The sequence below is a fragment of the Anolis sagrei genome, chromosome Y (assembly GCF_037176765.1).
Source record: "Anolis sagrei isolate rAnoSag1 chromosome Y, rAnoSag1.mat, whole genome shotgun sequence".
Classification (NCBI taxonomy): Eukaryota; Metazoa; Chordata; class Lepidosauria; order Squamata; family Dactyloidae; genus Anolis; species Anolis sagrei.
The window spans coordinates 20,100,550-20,119,120 of NC_090035.1; the positions used below are offsets into that span (position 1 = coordinate 20,100,550).

An 18,571-nucleotide genomic window follows, 5' to 3' on the forward strand; every position below is an offset into this window, starting at 1 on the left:
AACTAGGTAAGTTCGCTGGCCTGGCAGTCTGGGCAGACGGAGCTGGCGGGAGGAGGGCCCTCTCATACAAGGCCGCCTTTAATCTTGAGACCCTGTTCTTGCGGGTCTGGGGCGTGAAGGCCTGGCAGATCTTGCAGGGTTGGGCAAGATGAACTTCCCCCAAGCAAGTAAGACACAGTGAGTGCCCGTCCGTGTCCGGAAGAGTATTGGGACACTGGGTGCACTTTTTGAAAGACGTGGTCACCATTAGGTCAATGCTAGGGCGATCCGTCAGAGCCGATCGAGGAAATAGCAAAAGAGAGGTCGATATACAGTCCGGGTCAGAGAGTTAGAGAAGAGCGATAGCCAGTCCGAGTCTAAACCAAGAGTCTACCTACGAGTTGTCACGAAGAAGGTTCTCTAGTTGAATCGCTGGGCGGATAAAGAGAACTGAGGGGGCCTGGCCCCGCGTGGGCTATATATACTCGAGAGGGGAGGGGGGAGGGGCCAGGCAATGTCATAAATGTCTTCTTTTTAATTCTAGAAGGTTCCGAAGTTGAACTGCGCAGGCGCAGGAATACCATGTGTGCAATTCATAGTTGACTATGACAGGAAACCCCTCCTTGCTTTTGGACTCTGGAGGCCTGAATCTGAATCCCTAGGTCAGACTGGATGATCTCGGAGGGCCCCTCATTTCCCAGTTGCCCACTCTTAGCCAGCATAAATGGGAAATGGCTCAAAAGCCAAAAAGAAGTCCACTGCTTGCCCACCATCTTGAATTTTCAATCTTCAAAGGCCCCACAGAGACCTTGCTTGAATTACTCGAGAAACTTGAGATTTCAAATGCCGGTTCAGGCATGGAAACACACTTCCTTCCAGAAGGAAATAAGTTCCAAATGCTGCCCATGTCCAAAAGAGAACAATGCCCATCTCTACCGCAAAATGATTTGTTGGTCTCCTTCTGAATAGCCTGGCCAGTCCTTCTGCACCTCTTTGTACAGCTGAGCCTTCAGGGTACAGGAGCCGTCCCTGGGACTCACGGTGGCAACCTGTAGGAGGCAAAGAAAGGCAGGAAGCAGGTATTAAACAAGGCAGTTTTAGGTTCACATGGTTTCGCCCTGATAGTATGTGTCATTTACAATCTCTCTGGGAATTTGTCAGGTCATCCAGGTGATTCTATAGCAGTGTTTCTCAACCTTCCTCATGACACAACCCCTTAATACAGTTCCTCATGTTGTGGTGACCCCCAACCACAACATTATTTTTGTTGCTACTTCATAACTGGAATTTTGTTACTGTTATGAATCGCAATGTAAATATCTGATGTGATTCACTGGACCAAATTTGGCACAAATACCCGATACGCCCACATTTGAATACTGGTGGAGTGAGTGGGGTGGGGGATGATTTTGTCACTTGGGATTTGTAGTTGCTGTCATTGATGGTTAACCTACAATCAAAGAGCATTCTAAACTCCATCAATGATGGAATTAAACCAAACTTAGCATAGATAACTCCCATAACCAACGGAAAATACTGGAATGGTTGGGCGGGCATTGACCTTGAATTTTGGAGTTGTAGTTCACCTACATCCAGATAGTCCTGTGGACTCAAATAGACCAAACTTGGCACGAATACTCAATATGCCCAAATGTAAACACTAGTGGTTTGGGGAAATAGAACTTGACATTTGGGAGTTGTAGTTGATGGGATTTATAGTTCACCTACACTCAAAGAGCATTCTGAACCCCACCAAAGATAGAATTGGGCCAAACGTCCTACACAGAACCCCCATGCCTTGAAGGAACTCGCTGGTGTAAGCCTTCCTCCAGTCATGCATGCTCTCCCTCGCCCACGCATGCACAGCATGCTGCCATGGGCCGAGCACATCTGCTCTCCCCTCCTCAATTGGAGTCTCTCCCAACAGCCCTCCCCTTGGCTGAGAGGCTGGCCAATCACAGTAGTAGAGGGCTTTTGGTAAGAAAGTTCGCCTTCTGTTTCCGAAAAGAAAGAGAAGGACAGGAGGAGAGATCTTCAGCCAAAGGGGTTTCTAAGACCATCAGAAATATATATTTTCTGATGGTCTTTGGAGACGCCTCTGAAACCCCCTCGTGACCCCCCCACAGGGGTCCCGACCCCCAGGTTGAGAAACTCTGCTCTAAAAAATGGCAAACTGCCTCTCGAAATGCCTTGCCATGAAAACTGATCACTGCATGGCCTGCAAGGTTGGACAATGGCCTTACAGTGCAGGGCCGGCCTTACCTGCACCAGGAGGGCCTCCAGTGAATCCTTATCCGGCGGCGAGAGGCTGTCCTTCTGCAGCCTCAGGAGCAGCTCAGGCTTCCGGTAGGGCTTGAGGGCCAGTAGGTGCAGCACCCGGTCCCTGAAGGGCTGCTGGGAAACGATGTTGTTGCCCTTCTTGCTCATGGCATTGGCCAGGTTGACTGGTGTCGGGCGGATGTGTGACAGAGAGGCGTCCAAGACCCCCGGAGTGGGCTTGTGAACTTTGGCCGTCTTGCCTGAATTAGGAGTGAAAGCAAAGGCTTGAGAGACGGACCTCGCTTGAAGGAAGACAGATCCAAGTGGGGGAAAAGCTTCCCTTCCCATATGAAGCTGAAGAGGTAATAGGGAAAATGCAACCCAAAATTGGTAAAGGAATACCTGGCTACTTTAAATGAATTCAAGTCAACAGGGCCAGATGAACTACATTCAAGAGTATTCAAGAGGAATGAGCAGAAGTCATTTCAGAATCACTGGCAATAATATTTGGGAATTCTTGGAGAACAGGAAAAGTTCCATAAGAAGACTGAAAAAAGAGAAGCCAAATAATGACCACTCTTCAGTCTGCCTGACATCAATACCAGGAAAGATCCTGGAGCAGATCATGAAGGAGAGCATCAGCAATCACTTAGAAAGGAATGGTGGGATTACTGAAAGTCAGCATGGATTTCCTCAAAAACACATCATGCCAGACTCATCTTATCTCTTTTTTTTATAGAGTTACAAGTTTGGTAGATGCAGGGAATGATCTGGATGGAGCATCTCTTGATTTTAGGAAGTCCTTTGATAACTAAAATGATCAAAGGTCTGGAAACCATAAAGCCCTATGAGGACTGTCTTAAATAACTGGGTATGTTTAACCTGCAGAAGAGAAGGTTGGGAAGAGCCATGAGAGCCATGTAGAAATGTATGAAAGGATGTCACAAGGAAGAGGGAGCAGGCTTGTTTTCTGCTGCCCTGAAGATCAGGACTCAGAGGGCTTCTTTTCTTATGTCAGTAGAAAAAGGAAAAACAAGGAGGCGATAGGCCACTTCGAGGAGAAGATGGGGCAATGCTGACAGGGGGTAGGGAAAAGGCAGAACTACTTAATGCCTTCTTTGCCTTGGTCTTCTCACAAAAAGAAAGTCATCTTCAACCTCAGCAAGATGGAGTGGATGAGGGATTAGAGGACATCCAACCCCAAATTGGGAAACAAGTCGTCCAGGAGTACCTGGCCACTCTAAATGAGTTCAAGTCCCCAGGGCCAGATCAACTACACCCAAGAATATTAAAGGAACTAGCGGAAGTCATTTCGGAACCATTGGCAATCATCTTTGAGAGTTCTTGGAGAACGGGATAAGTTCCAGCAGACTGGAGGAGGGCCAATGTGGTCCCAATCTTCAAGAAGAGGAAAAAGGATGACCCAAACCATTACCGTCCCGTCAGCCTCACGTCGATATCAGGCAAGATTCTGGAAAAGATTGTTAAGGAAGTGGTCTGCAAATACTTAAAAACAAATGAGGTCATCACTAATAGTCAACATGGATTTATCAAAAACAAGTCCTGCCAGACTAATCTGATCTCTTTTTTCGATAGAGTTACAAGCTGGGTAGATGTGGGGAATGCCGTGGATGTAGCGTACCTGGATTTCAGTAAGGCCTTCGACAAGGTCCCCCCTGATTTTCTGACAAGGAAACTAGTCCAATGTGGGCTAGGCAAAACTACGGTGAGGTGGATCAGTAATTGCTTAAATGGACGAACCCAGAGGGTGCTCACCAATGCTTCCTCTTCATCCTGGAAAGAAGTGACGAGCGGAGTGCCACAGGATTCCATCCTGGGCCCGGTCCTGTTCAACATCTTTATTAATGACTTAGATCAGGGGTCCTTAAACCTTTTAAACAGAGGGCCAGATCACAGTCCCTCAAACTGTTGGAGGGCCGGATTATAATTAGAAAAAAAACATGAATGCACTCCAATGTACACTGCACATATCTTTTTGTAGTGCAAAAAAACCCTTAAAGACAATACAATAATTAAAATTAAGAACAATTTTGACAAATATAAACTTAGTATTTCAATGGATAGTGGGCCTGCTTTTGGTTCATGAGATAGGATTGTTGTTGTTGTTGCATGCTTTCAAGTGGTTTCTGACATAGGTTGACCCTGGGTGAGGGCCGGGTGAATGACCTTGTTGGGCCGTATCCGGCCCCCGGGCCTTAGTTTGAAGACTCCTGACTTAGATGAATGGCTAGAAGGCATGAACATCAAGTTTGCAGATGACACCAAATTGGGAGGGATAGCCAATACTCAGAGGACAGGAGCAGAATTCAAAACCATCTTGACAGATTAGAGAGATGGGCCAAAACTAACAAAATGAAGTTAGTGACAAATGCAAGATACTCCACTTAGGTAGAAAAAAATGAAATGCAAAGATACAGAATGGGGGACAATGCCTGTCTCGAGAGCAATACGTGTGAAAAAGATCTTGGAGTCCTCGTGGACAACAAGTTAAACATGAGCCAACAATGTGATGTGGTGGCAAAAAAAGCCAACGGGATTTCGGCCTGCACCAATAGGAGCATAGTGTCTAGATCTAGGGAAGTAATGCTACCCCTCTATTCTGCTTTGGTTAGACCACATCTGGAATATTGTGTCCAATTCTGGGCACCACAATTCAAGAGAGATATTGACAAGCTGGAATGTGTCCAGAGGAGGGCGACTAAAATGATCAAGGGTCTGGAAAACAAGCCCTATGAGGAGCGGTTTAAGGAGCTGGGCATGTTTAGCCTGAAGAAGAGAAGGTTGAGAGGAGATATGATAGCCATGTATAAATATGTGAGAGGAAGCCACAGGGAGGAGGAAGCAAGCTTGTTTTCTGCTTCCCTGGAGACTAGGATGCGAAACAATGGCTTCAAACTACAAGAAAGGAGATTCCATCTGAACATGAGGAAGAACTTCCTGACTGTGAGAGCCATTCAGCAGTGGAACTCTCTGCCCCGGAGTGTGGTGGAAGCTCCTTCTTTGGAAGCTTTTAAACAGAGGCTGGATGGCAATCTGTCAGGGGTGATTTGAATGCAATATTCTTGCTTCTTGGCAGGGGGTTGGACTGGCTGGCCCATGAGGTCTCTTCCAACTCTTTGATTCTATAATTCTATGATTATGGGTTCAAATGACAAGAAAGGAGATTCCACCTGAACATCAGGAAGAACTTCCTGACCATATGAGCCATTCAACAGTTAACTGTCTGCCTAGGAGTGTAATGGAAACTCCTTCTTTGGAGGCTTTGAAACAGAGTCTGTATGGCCATCTGTTAGGGGTGCCTTGATTGTGCTTTTCCTGCATGTCAGGGGGTTGGACTAGACGGCCCATGTAGCCTCTTCCAACTCTATTATTCTATTATTCCATCTGATTGCCCCAATTTTCCTAAAATTTCCCAGCAAGCAGCTGCTGGGGAAATAGAACTGTGGAAATCCCTCCCACAGTCTTGCTGGGAACTGGCAAGATCTTCCAATGCAATTCTATTGGTTACTAGAGGTTCTAGTGAACTCTTAGAAAGAATACTTCCCTAGGCTCCCTCCAGTAGAATCATAGAATCATAGACTCAAAGAGTTGAAAGAGACCTCATGGGCCATCCAGTCCAACCCCCTGCCAAGAAGCAGGAATATTGCATTCAAATCACCCCTGACAGATGGCCATCCAGCCTCTGTTTAAAAGCTTCCAAAGAAGGAGCCTCCACCATACTCCGGGGCAGAGAGTTCCACTGCTGAACGGCTCTCACAGTCAGGAAGTTCTCCCTCATGTTCAGATGGAATCTACTCTCTTGTAGTTTGAAGCCATTGTTCCGCATCCTAGTCTTCAGGGAAGCAGAAAACAAGCTTGCTCCCTCCTCCCTGTGGCTTCCTCGCACATATTTATACATGGCTATCATATCCCCTCTCAGCCTTCTCTTCTTCAGGCTAAACATGCCCAGCTCGTTAAGCCGCTCCTCATAGGGCTTGTTCTCCAGACCTTTTATCATTTTAGTCGCTCTCCTCTGGACAAATTCCAGCTTGTCAATATCTCTCTTGAATTGTGGTGCCCAGAACTGGACACAATATTCCAGATGTGGTCTAACCAAAACAGAACAGAGGAGTAGCATTACTTCCCTAGATCTAGACCAGGGGTCGCCAAACTTTTTGAACAGGGGGCCAGTTCACTGTTCCTCAGACTGTTGGGGGGCCGGACTATATTTTACACTCCCGTATTTTTAAACATTTATTTTATATATTGTTAAACATTTATTTCTAATTGCAAATAAATGAAATTTTGACTTCAAGCATGTTGTAGCATGGGTAACAGGCTAACTATAACAGCAGGGAACCCATGAATATGTTTACTGCTCAGCCTATTGGCCGAATTCTTATGACCAGTTTGTGGCAGCCACACAAGGTTTTTGGAGGAGAACTACTACTTTCAAAGTAAGAGCTGGACAATTAAACAGAAAATAACAATTTCAAACCAAATTTGTGTTCTACAATATAATTATGCTTATTTATACACCACTTTTTGCCTTCACAAGGAGACAGTGGGCACTTCCAGAAAGATCCTTTATCCCAGGATCTGACCCCGGGTGTTCTGCTTTAAACTGGATTATTTGAGTCTGCACTGCCAGATAATCTGGGATATTTTCTAACCAAATCTCTGTTCTACAATATAATTATGCTTATTTATACACCACTTTTTGCCTTCACAAGGAGACAGTGGGCCCTTCCAGAAAGGTCCTTTATCCCAGGATCTGACCCCGGGTGTTCTGCTTTAAACTGGATTATTTGAGTCTGCACTGCCAGATAATCTGGGATATTTTCTAACCAAATCTCTGTTCTACAATATAATTATGCTTATTTATACACCACTTTTTGCCTTCACAAGGAGACAGTGGGCCCTTCCAGAAAGATCCTTTATCCCAGGATCTGACCCCAGGTGTTCTGCTTTAAACTGGATTATTTGAGTCTGCAGTGCCAGATAATCTGGGATATTTTCTAACCAAATCTCTGTTCTACAATATAATTATGCTTATTTATACACCACTTTTTGCCTTCACAAGGAGACAGTGGGCCCTTCCAGAAAGGTCCTTTATCCCAGGATCTGACCCCAGGTGTTCTGCTTTAAACTGGATTATTTGAGTCTGCACTGTCAGATAATCTGGGATATTTTCTAACCAAATCTCTGTTCTACAATATAATTATGCTTATTTATACACCACTTTTTGCCTTCACAAGGAGACAGTGGGCCCTTCCAGAAAGGTCCTTTATCCCAGGATCTGACCCCAGGTGTTCTGCTTTAAACTGGATCATTTGAATCTGCAGTGCCAGATAATCTGGGATATTTTCTAACCAAATCTCTGTTCTACAGTATAATTATGCTTATTTATACACCACTTTTTGCCTTCACAAGGAGACAGTGGGCCATTCCAGAAAGGTCCTTTATCTCAGGATCTGACCCCAGGTGTTCTGCTTTAAACTGGATTATTTGAGTCTGCACTGCCAGATAATCTGGGATATTTTCTAACCAAATCTCTGTTCTACAATATAATTATGCTTATGTATACACCACTTTTTGCCATCACAAGGAGACAGTGGGCCATTCCAGAAAGGTCCTTTATCCCAGGATCTGATCCCAGGTTTTCTACTTCTCCTCCTCCTCCTCCTCCCAACTCTCTCCACTCCTTCTTCCTGAAAGCTGCCTGGGTGGAAGCACCGGGGAAAGGAGGAGGGAGAAAAGAAAGGGATTTAAAAAGAAGAGGAGAAGTGAGAGAAGGAAGGGGGAAAGAAGGAGGGGGAGAAAGAGAGAAAAAGAAAAGAAAGGAAAAGAGGAGAGGGAAGAAATTCCCTACTTTTGGGTGTTTTTAATACTTCTTTTTGTCTCCTTCGATTTACTTATTATTTGCATGTCCCTGACTCCTTCCTCCCCGCCCCCCCCCCCCCATACACAGAAAGAGCTTTAAAGCACATACCTACGGCAGGCAGGGGTGTTTGAATGACTTCTTTCCTCCCCCTCTTCCAAGCCGGGGAAGAGTGGGAGAAAAGCACGCTGGATGGATAGACTGAGGGTGAGCTTTTACTTTTCCTTGGGAGTTTGTCCTGGTATCAGAAGCCGTTCAGTCCCAAGTCAGGGGAGATGGAGAGGGGGCTGGAGGAGGATTTGGGACGCTTTCCGTCTCTCCTAAGCATAGCTCCCCTTGAGAGGTTTAGTTCCTGGGTTTGGGAGATGCGTTGGTTGGGAAGTTGGTAGCTCATTTTGGCGTGTGCGTGTGCGTGCTTGTGTGTGCATGCTTTGGCAAGGCGTCAGGCTTCAGACAGTGCCGGTGCCTTCCTTTTTCTGCCGCGGCTGTGGGGCGCCTTCCCACCTGCTTGGCGGGTGAGCGCGCAAATGGGTCATGCAAAAGGCCCCTTTAATTAACAAACTCCTTTCACGTAACGCTGCCTGTGCGTCCACCTGCCAGACAGGCAGGAAGGTGTCCCTCCCGTGGCCGTTCAGGACAAGCGAGGTCCACATTGAAAAGTGCCTCCCGCCCGCCCTGCGTGGTAGCCCAACGCATCCAGGGGCCGGATAAATGCCCCCCAGGGGGGGGGCGGATCCGGCCCGCGGGCCTTTGTTTGGGGACCCCTGATCTAGACACTATGCTCCTATTGATGCAGGCCAAAATCCCATTGGCTTTTTTTGCCACCACATCACATTGTTGGCTCATGTTTAACTTGTTGTCCACGAGGACTCCAAGATCTTTTTCACACGTACTGCTCTCCAGCCAGGCATCCCCCATTCTGTATCTTTGCATTTCGTTTTTTCTGCCAAAGTGGAGTATCTTGCATTTGTCACTGTTGAACTTCATTTTGTTAGTTTTGGCCCATCTCTCTAATCTGTCAAGATCATTTTGAATCCTGCTCCTGTCCTCTGGACTATTGGCTATCCCTCCCAATTTGGTGTCGTCTGCAAACTTGATGATCCTGCCTTCTAACCCTTCATCTAAGTCATTAATAAAGATGTTGAACAGGACCGGGCCCAGGACGGAACCCTGCGGCACTCCGCTCGTCACTTCTTTCCAGGATGAAGAGGAAGCATTGGTGAGCACCCTCTGGGTTCGTCCATTTAACCAATTAGAGATCCATCTCACCGTAGTTTTGCCTAGCCCACATTGGACTAGTTTCCTTGCCAGAAGGTCATGGGGGACCTTGTCGAAGGCCTTACTGAAATCCAGATACACTACATCCACGGCATTTCCCGCATCTACCCAGCTTGTAACTCTATCGAAAAAAGAGATCAGATTAGTCTGGCATGACTTGTTTTTGATAAATCCATGTTGACTATTAGCAATGACCGCATTTGTTTCTAAGTGTTTGCAGACCACTTCCTTAACAATCTTTTCCAGAATCTTGCCTGGTATCGACGTGAGGCTGACCGGACGGTAGTTATTTGGGTTGTCCTTTTTTCCCTTCTTGAAGATTGGGACCACTGGCCGTCCTCCAATCTGCTGGAACTTCTCCTGTTCTCCAAGAACTCTCGAGGATGGTTGCCAATGGTTCCGAAATGACTTCCGCTAGTTCCTTCAATACTCTTGGGTGGAGTTGATCTGGCCCTGGGGACTTGAACTCATTTAGAGTGGCCAGGTATTCCTGTACAACTTGTTTCCCAATTTGGAGTTGGATGTCCTGAAATCCCTCATCCACTCCGTCTTGCTGAGGTTGAAGATGACTTTCTTTTTGTGAGAAGACCGAGGCAAAGAAGGTATTTAGTAGTTCTGCCTTTTCCCTATCCCCTGTCAGCATTGCCCCATCTTCTCCTCGAAGAGGACCTATCGCCTCCTTGTTTTTCCTTTTTCTACTGACATAAGAAAAGAATCCCTTTTTATTGCTTTTAATGTCCCTGGCAAGCCTGAGCTCGTTTTGTGCTTTAGCCTTGCGGACCTTTTCCCTACAGCTGTTGGCTATTTGTTTGAATTCTTCTTTGGTGATTTCTCCCTTTTTCCAGTTCTTGTGCATGTCTCTTTTGTGTCTCAGCACAGTTAGAAGTTCTTTGGACATCCATTCTGGCTTCTATGCACTTGTCCTATTTTTTCTCTTTGTTGGCACGGTTTGCAACTACGCCTTGAGTATTTCACTCTTGAGAAACTCCCATCCATCCGTAACTCCCTTGTCTTTTAGTATCTGTGTCCACGGAATGCTGCTCAGCGTTTCCTTCATTTTTTGGAAATCAGCTCTCCTAAAGTCCAAAATGCGGGTTTGACTTGTCTTAGTTTCGGCCTTTCTTTGTACCTCAAATTGCAGGAGCACATGGTCACTTGCCCCTAAGGATCCTACCACTTCAACCACATCAATCAGGTCCTCCACATTTGTTAGGATGAGATCAAAAGTAGCCAATCCCCTTGTTGCCTCTTCTACCTTCTGGACCATGAAATTGTCTGCAAGGCAAGCGAGGAATTTGTTGGACTTTGTACTCTTGGCCGAGTTTGTTTTCCAGCAAATATCGGGATAGTTGAAATCGCCCATGACTACTACATCTCTTCTCTGTGCCTGTTTGGTCAACTGTTGGCAGAAGACTTCATCAAGTTCTTCCTCCTGGCTTGGAGGTCTGTAGTAGACTCCTACAACAAGATCTTTTTGAGTCCCAGTTCCCTTGATTCTTATCCAGATGCTTTCAAGCTGGTTTCCCGGATTGCTGTCATGCATTTCTTCTGCAGCATAAGAGTTTTTGACATATAAGGCTACTCCGCCTCCTTTCCCCTTTGTTCGGTTTCTGTGAAAGAGGTTATAGCCCTCGATGTCTACATTCCAGCGATAGGAGTCATCCCACCAGGTTTCAGTGATCCCTATGATATCATATTTGTGGTGTTGTGCTAAAAGTTGGAGTTCGTCATGTTTATTTCCCATGCTCTGTGCATTAGTGTAAAGACATGTGAACCTTGAGATCTTCCCCTGAGCTGTTTAATTGGGATTATTGTGCTTTCGGTACTTGGTCCTTTTTGTGTTTGTGCAGCCCTCCGTTTAGCTTTCTGGCAGTTCCCTGACATTATGGGTAAAGTAGTGTTCGCAAGGCTGTTGTCCCCCTCCCCCAGTGGGCCTAGTTTAAAGTGCGCCTGATGAGGTTTGCGAGTCTGTGAGCAAAAAGGTGTTTTCCTACTTGTGTGAGATGCATCCCATCCCTTGCCAGTAGGCCATCCTCCTGGAAAAGCAGGCCATGGTCAAGGAAGCCAAAGCGTTCCTCCTGACACCATTTTCTAAGCCAGTCATTGACCTGTACTATTTTTCTGGCCCTTGTAGGACCGTGTTTTATGACTGGGAGGAGGGATGAAACGACCAACTGGACATTACATTGCTTTAGCTTTGTTCCTAGAGCTCGAAAATCATTTGTGATCTTTTGAACAGTATGCCTAGCAGTATCATTGGTTCCTACATGAATCAACATGAGGGGAGGATGGTGATGGAGCTTGAGGAGCCTGGTGAGCCTCTGAGTGATATGGTGTATTTTTGCCCCCGGTAGGCAGCATATTTCTCGAGCCATCCCATCCGGTCTGGAAATGACGGCTTCCGTTCCTCTAAGGAGGGAGTCGCCTACTACCAAGACCTGTTTGCTTTCAGGAATGGCAGGGCCCCTTTTGCGCATTGTAGTGTGTAGGTCCCCAGAAAAGTGATCCTGTTGGTGTGAATTGTGTAGGTGTAAAGTGTTGTCCTCCTCCTCGACATCCCCAGTGCATTCATCAAGGACAATCCATTGAGATTCATCCAAGAGCCTAGCGCTCTCCTGTATGTGTTCCTGTTGCACCTGGTCTATGGTTGGGGATGGTACACCTGCATGATTGTGTAAATGTGAATGTTGTGAAGTGTTGTTCCAAACAGGGCTATCCCCCTCACACTGGTCAAGGACGAGCCACTGATCAGTATCTAAGCCATTCTGGTCTTCCTCAATGTGTTGTGTTTCTTGGTCAAGTGATAGCTGTGTGAGAATTTGGAATCTATTATGTAACTGCAGATGAGAAGAAGTATTCTGAGGAGGCTTCCGGGTCCTATGTCTCTTTCTAAGGGTGAAATTCCTCCAAGCCTGAGGGTTGTCCAAATCTGAGGTGATCTCCTCTTGAGCCTCCCCATAATGTTGATGTGATATGGGCTGCATGTCTAGGACAGCATGCTGTGTGGTGTCTAAGAACGGCTCGAGTTCCTGAATGCCCTTAAGGGTCTTAATACGGTCCTCGAGTTGTCGGATCCTGTGTTCCATGTGAGTGATCTGTTTACACTTGGGGCAAAAATAATTGAGTAATTGTAGTGTGAAAAAGCTGAACATCACAGCTTGTGCATGAGACTGGAAGATTTCGTGTTTGTTCCATCTGGGGGTTGCTAATTACCTCCTCTTGGTGTGTGTTTTATGTTGTTGTCTGTATGCAGGGGTGAATGTGTAGGTTACTGAGTGTATGAGTTTAAAAATTAACTGCTTTGTTTAAGAGGCGGAGCTCTCTGTGTTTAAAAATTAACTGCTTTGTTTGAGAGGCGGGGCTTCCTGTTCTGCTTCCTGGTTACCCTATATAAACCAGGGTCTGAAGTCAAGGGGCAGCTGAGCTTCCACAGAAGTTGAAGAAGCAGAATCCATTTTGTTCCCTTCTGCTTAAGGATAAGCTTTGTCTTAGAGGGCACTAGAAATCTGAGTGAGTGAGTGTTTAAAAATTAACTGCTTTGTTTGAGAGGCGGAGCTTCCTGTGTTTTAAAAATTAACTGCTTTGTTTGAGAGGCGGGGCTTCCTGTTCTGCTTCCTGGTTACCCTATATAAACCAGTGCAGCTCTATAATATACTGGGACCATAGAGCAGGGAAGCAAATGGCATTTACCCCTACCAACCTAAAACCATGGTCCAGCTGGGAACGTATGTGCTACAGATTTGGTATATGTTTTATTTTAAATTCTGTAAGATGTTTTGGGGATCACTTTGGGAGAGAATTATTAAATTTGCCCATATGACTAAATCATCAGCTAAGACAAAATAAAAGAATGGCCTACTGCCTCAGGGGAGAATGCTCGCTTCATCAATGTTTAACATTTACTCTAATGATCAGCTACTGCCAGAAGAGAGTTGAGTGGTGATCATGCCATCACCACTCAAGCAGGGAGCTTTGAAAGAATTTGGAAGAAGGTTTGAGAAGAGTCCCGGTCTTCTGCTATACTGTAAATATTCCCTTTATAAAGTCATTTCTACTACAAAAACAAGTTATGCATTGCTCCTTAATCAGAGGGGGAGAACTTCTGTTGCTGCAAAAAAGGGTTGTTTCTGCTGCCTCATATAGAACCTCATGAATTTCACTACAACATTTCTTACAATGACACCAGAGGCCCTCCAAATGGCCAGCTTCTGGTCAAAGGACACTGAGCACAATGTTTTAAACTTTACTTGTGGGTTTTTAATGCATTATAACAGTATTTTCAACTCACTTCTGACATGATAAATAAATACAATTTTAAAAAAAGCTTAACAAGAGACAGGTATAATGTACGTGTATGTATGTGTTTGCATATGTGTGTGTGTATACAGAAGAGTCTCGCTTATCCGACCTTCGCTTATCCAACATTCTGTCTTTCCAATGCTCTTATTTGACGCCCCCTTTTCCTCCAGCATTTCCCCTATTGTTAAAGGAGTGCTTCCCAACGCTCTCTCCATTCCTAATAAGTGAAAAGGGAAAGACATGGAAGGGGGGGGGGGGGGGAGGGTAGGCAGGACCAGAAGCAGAAGCGTCCGCCCTCCTTCCCTCTGTGATTTCCATGCTCCTCTTCCACATCCAGGTACTTCCTGCTGCGCCACTCTAGCCCCGAGGTGTTGCCTTGCCTTCACCCTTTGAGTCCCTGTTATTAGTATTCTAGATGTCTAGTGCCGCGTTGGATGAGTAACTGTAGGAGATTTCGTATTATCCAACATTTTAATTTATACAATGTTTTGCCATCCTGTTTATGTCAGATAAGCATGACCCTACTGTAAATATAACATACACACAAATATAAATATTCTTAATATATTCAGTATTAGGATAAATAAACTTGGGAGGCAGGGAATGGGTGCTATTATCCCATATTTGGACATTACAGCATCAATCCCCCAGACAACTCCCAGAAGCAAAGAAAGCAACATGGCTGTGGGGACAGCAGGTAAACACTCTGCCTCCTATTTCTACTTTTCATGGGAATTTTGCTAGAATGGAAACTATGCAGCCAAAGCCTGTTTCACAGGCTTCTTGCACATTGCTGCCGAGACTGTGGCGGATTTATTCTAGAAAAGGAAGTGGAGCAAATGCTTTGCGGCGCCTCAAGCCAAACCAGCATGGGGAAGTACTGAACTGTACCGTGAATGTGGGGCAAGAGGAAAAAGGACGCCAGCAAAAAGGACGACAGCCATCTCTTCCCCCACCCCACCCCTCTAGCTTTGAGTTATTCACAGAAGACAGGAAACCAATGGTTTCCTTCCTGTGCAATCCCCCTACAGCCTCCACTCCTTGCCCAAAGCATGGGGCCAGCTTTTGAAGAAACAGATGAGTCAGGGAAAATCCACCAACTTGCGAACGTTTGCCGACTTGGAAGCAAAAGAGGCTGGGTCACACTATGTTCCTCCATATAATGTTCTATGTGGTTGCTGGGATTCCCGCTCCCAGAATCCCAAACTCGACTCCCCAGAGGTGGTTGGGAAATATGGGTTCAAGTCAACGCAGGAAGTTGGCCATTACAGTCCAGCCCCCATATCCGTGAGGGATACATTCTTGTGTTACTTGAAGCTGTGGATAGGACTGGACGTCATTAAATGGCCTTAATTCCAGTCCTGGCCTACTTTAGAGAATATAAGAGAGGTATCCAGGGGTTGCCCTAAATTATTATTATTATTAACTTTATTTGTACCCCGCTAGCATCTCCCGAAGGACTCGATGCGGCTTACACAGGCCGAAGCCTCAGAACACAATACAGCAAAACATAACACAACAATAAAACAAAAGCAAATCAAAATAGTTAAGCAGAATAACAACACTAGTACATCAGGACAGTTAAAAACTGGGCCGGCCAGAGCAGTGGGTACAGGGTTAAAAGTGCTGAAATGGCAGGAGGAACATAGGATTAAAATAGTGCGGTGTGCAGCAATCTTAATTATACTAAAGTGCTTCTAGGACTTGGGATGGCTTCTCAACCTGGGGGTCGCGACCCCTAGCGGGGTCGCCGAGCCATTTTCTGGGGGTCGCCAAGGCTCCTCGGTTGGCCCCTTCTGCCTCTCCAAAATGGCTGCCGGCCATTGGTTGGCTCCTCCTCCTCTTCCCACAAGGCTGCAGGGAGTCAGGAGGAGGAGCTTGGAGGCAAAGGCGCGCGCGGGAGAAAGCACGCCGCTCGGCTATTGCCTCTGCCGAGCTCGGAAGGCTTATACTCGAGTGAGAAGGGCGTCTTTCAGCCCCATACCTTCCTACCAGGACTCTCACCTCCCAGGACAACAACCCAGCTGTGTGAGAGAAAGGAGAAGTCAGTGCCAAGAGAGCTCCGAGAGGAGGAGAGGAAGGGGCGCATGGTTGCTGTGGGGAGAGGGCGCCACGTGCCTGTGCTGTGCTCTCTCAAGAGCTCTTTCTGGGCGCTTGCCTTCCTCCTCTCCCACGACAGCCTAGTTTCCCACTTCCTACCCCAGCCTTAACTATCCCCAGTCCCCCTCTCGCCTTTTCCAGCTCCCTTTGCATCCCAGCCTTTCCCAGGTTCCAGCCTGTCTTCCCCATTTTCCTATCTAGCTGCTTGTCCCACTCAAGTCTTCCCCAGACCCCTTTCTCACTCTCCATTCCAATCTTTCCAGCCTTCCAGCCAACATTCTGCCGAGGGGAGAAGGATTGGGGTTTTTTGAGACCCAGGACTCCCGTGGAGCTGCCTGTCTGCCTTCCTGCTCTCCTTCCTCCTCGAAGCCAGCAGCAGAACAGCTGCCTGGGGGAGATTGCAACATGAGCAAGACTGGGGTGCAAAAGGGATTTTGCACCCAGACTTGCTCATTTTGCAATCTTCGGGGAGCTGCTCTGCTGCTGGCTCTGAAGAGGAAGGGGAGCAGGAAGGCAGCCGCACTGGGAGCGCTGGGTCCCTAAAAACCCCAGTCCCTCTCCCTTTGGCAGAATGTTGACTGATTTGAAGTGGAAGAAGGGAGAAGGAGAAGCAGGACATGCCTGCTGGGTAATGTAGTCTCTTTCCCTCCAAGGCAGCTCCTGTTCCTTCAGGAGGCTGGCCCCTGCTCAGATTCTGTGTGTCCTGAAGGAGGGAGAGAGGAGGAGGAGGAAGGGTTGCCCCCACTAACTTCCCAAGGGCAGAAGCAACCTTGGAGGCAAAACGGAGATCTGGCTTGGCTCCTCCTTTCTCTCTCCCTCTCTGTCTCTGCAAACATTCTTTTCCCAGAGAAAAACAGCCTTGAAGGTGAGCAGAGGGAAGAGCCATCCAGTCACACTTCCTGCCACTTAGAAGCACACAATCAAAGCACCCCCAACAGATGGCTCTGCATAAAAAAGCCCAGAGTAGAAAGGAGACTCCACCATGCTCCAAGGCAGCATATTCCATTACTAAACAGCTTGGTTCCCCTCTTTTCTCTCCTGTCTTTTGAGGAAAAGTTGGAGCCCCTTTGTGTCTCTTTAGGGTTCCCAGAGGGGGAGACTGGGCTGGTGGAGGTGGGGTTGCCATGCTCAATTTATTATTATTGTTATTACATTTATTATTTTACTCTGTTATTATTACATTATTTTATTCTATTGTTATTACATTTATTATTTTAATCTATCATTATTATTACATGTATTATTTTATTATTTATTATTACTGGAAGGATATGTACTGGTAAGCACATTTACATTGAAGAAGGTTAGAATAATGATTTAATCAGAGTTAGACAGTTTTAAATTACAGTTTTATGTAAATATTCAAAAACATTTAAACTGCTGATGCCTCAATTAATGTAATTTTATTTTTATTTTTGAAATTTGCCAGTAACTGCTGCATTTTGCACTCTTGGCTTATATAATAAATGTAATAATAACAACAATAATAGATTAAAACAATAAATGTAGTAGTAGTAGTAGTAGTAATAATAATAATAATAATAATAATAAGGTAGAATAATAAATATAATAAGAACAATAGAATAAAATAATGTAATAAGTTTTCCGAGTTTTTAATGGAAAAATTAGGTGCCTTGGCTTATATTCGGGTCAGCTTACACTCGAGTATATACAGTACATTACAATTCATAACAGCCTTTTGGACAGTTGCTTTCAGAATTCTGGGTGCAGCTTCTCCAAAAGAAGACCATGATGAAGCATGCAAGGAATCAGTTAATGTGTGCGTGTCAACTGTTAAAATAAGATGCATCAAGCTGATTGGAGAGGCAATGGCCAGGGAGATGGCCAAGTCTGGGACTTTTGGATACTGTTACATTTTTGATCAGGCTTGAGCTATGAAAAAGCAGAGAGAAGCAGACAGAGATAGAGTTTGGAGTCTGTTCTTACTTCATGAACTGCTGAAGGAGATTATCTGAATGAACCAAGAAAGACCATTTTAAATTTCTCATTAAAGGACATTATGTGAATCAATACAACTGATCACGTGATTGTAAATATGTTGTTCTGAACTATGAAGAGTAAACTACTTGTTCTTTATTGGTAATCTATGTGGCATATTTTCTTTCTCTGGCAAGGCAGTGTGGAGACTGGTCAAACATTAACAAAACATGATTTTTCATTTCATCACAGACCAAACCTCCTCTGCCTAAGCAATCTGTAGGAAATTCACAAAGTCACTTTAATTCAACTGGCAACTTCAAGCCAAACCGAGTGCTCTACTATAAATGATCTCTTCAGCATAGGCAATAACATGGGTCACTTATTTGGATGGGATTTAGTAAAGGCATGTGCGGAGTCTGTTGCCATGAGGAAAAAGCGAGCTAGAAACCAGACCCAGTTTGGGACACAAAAGAGTTGGTTAGAGAAGCCAATGGGGAAGAAGAGAGGAGGCAGTGATTGGAAACTGGATGTAGAGGGTTGGACTCTGGAGGAAACAGTGATATGTTTAAAGATGGCACTCAGTTTTTCATATTTGAAATTGTATACTAATACTTTTGTGTCAAGCTGCTTTAAGTCCACTTTGGGGAGATAAAGAAGGGCATTAATAATAATAATAATAATAATAATAATAATAATAATAACAACAACAACAACAACAAAATAACAACAAAAACAACAACAAGCCAAGCAGGGACAATGCCAGCATAGAATCATTGAATCATAGAGTTGGAAGAGACCATGTGGACCATCTAGTCCAGTGTTTCTCAAACTTCT

General features: G+C 45.4%; 1 protein-coding gene across 4 annotated transcripts in view; it reads right to left on the reverse strand.

Moving 5' to 3' along the window:
* Window positions 1–18,571, reverse strand: part of LOC137095366 (RNA polymerase II elongation factor ELL-like) — a 106,531-nt gene that overhangs the window by 56,966 nt on the left and 30,994 nt on the right. For all 4 annotated transcript variants that reach the window (XM_067461963.1, XM_067461964.1, XM_067461962.1 and 1 more), the window contains 2 exons: window positions 2,242–2,498; window positions 916–1,028 (listed from right to left, as the gene is read on the reverse strand). In XM_067461963.1, the coding sequence (XP_067318064.1) occupies window positions 916–1,028; window positions 2,242–2,498 (370 nt within the window). The remainder of the gene's footprint in view (window positions 1–915; window positions 1,029–2,241; window positions 2,499–18,571) is intronic.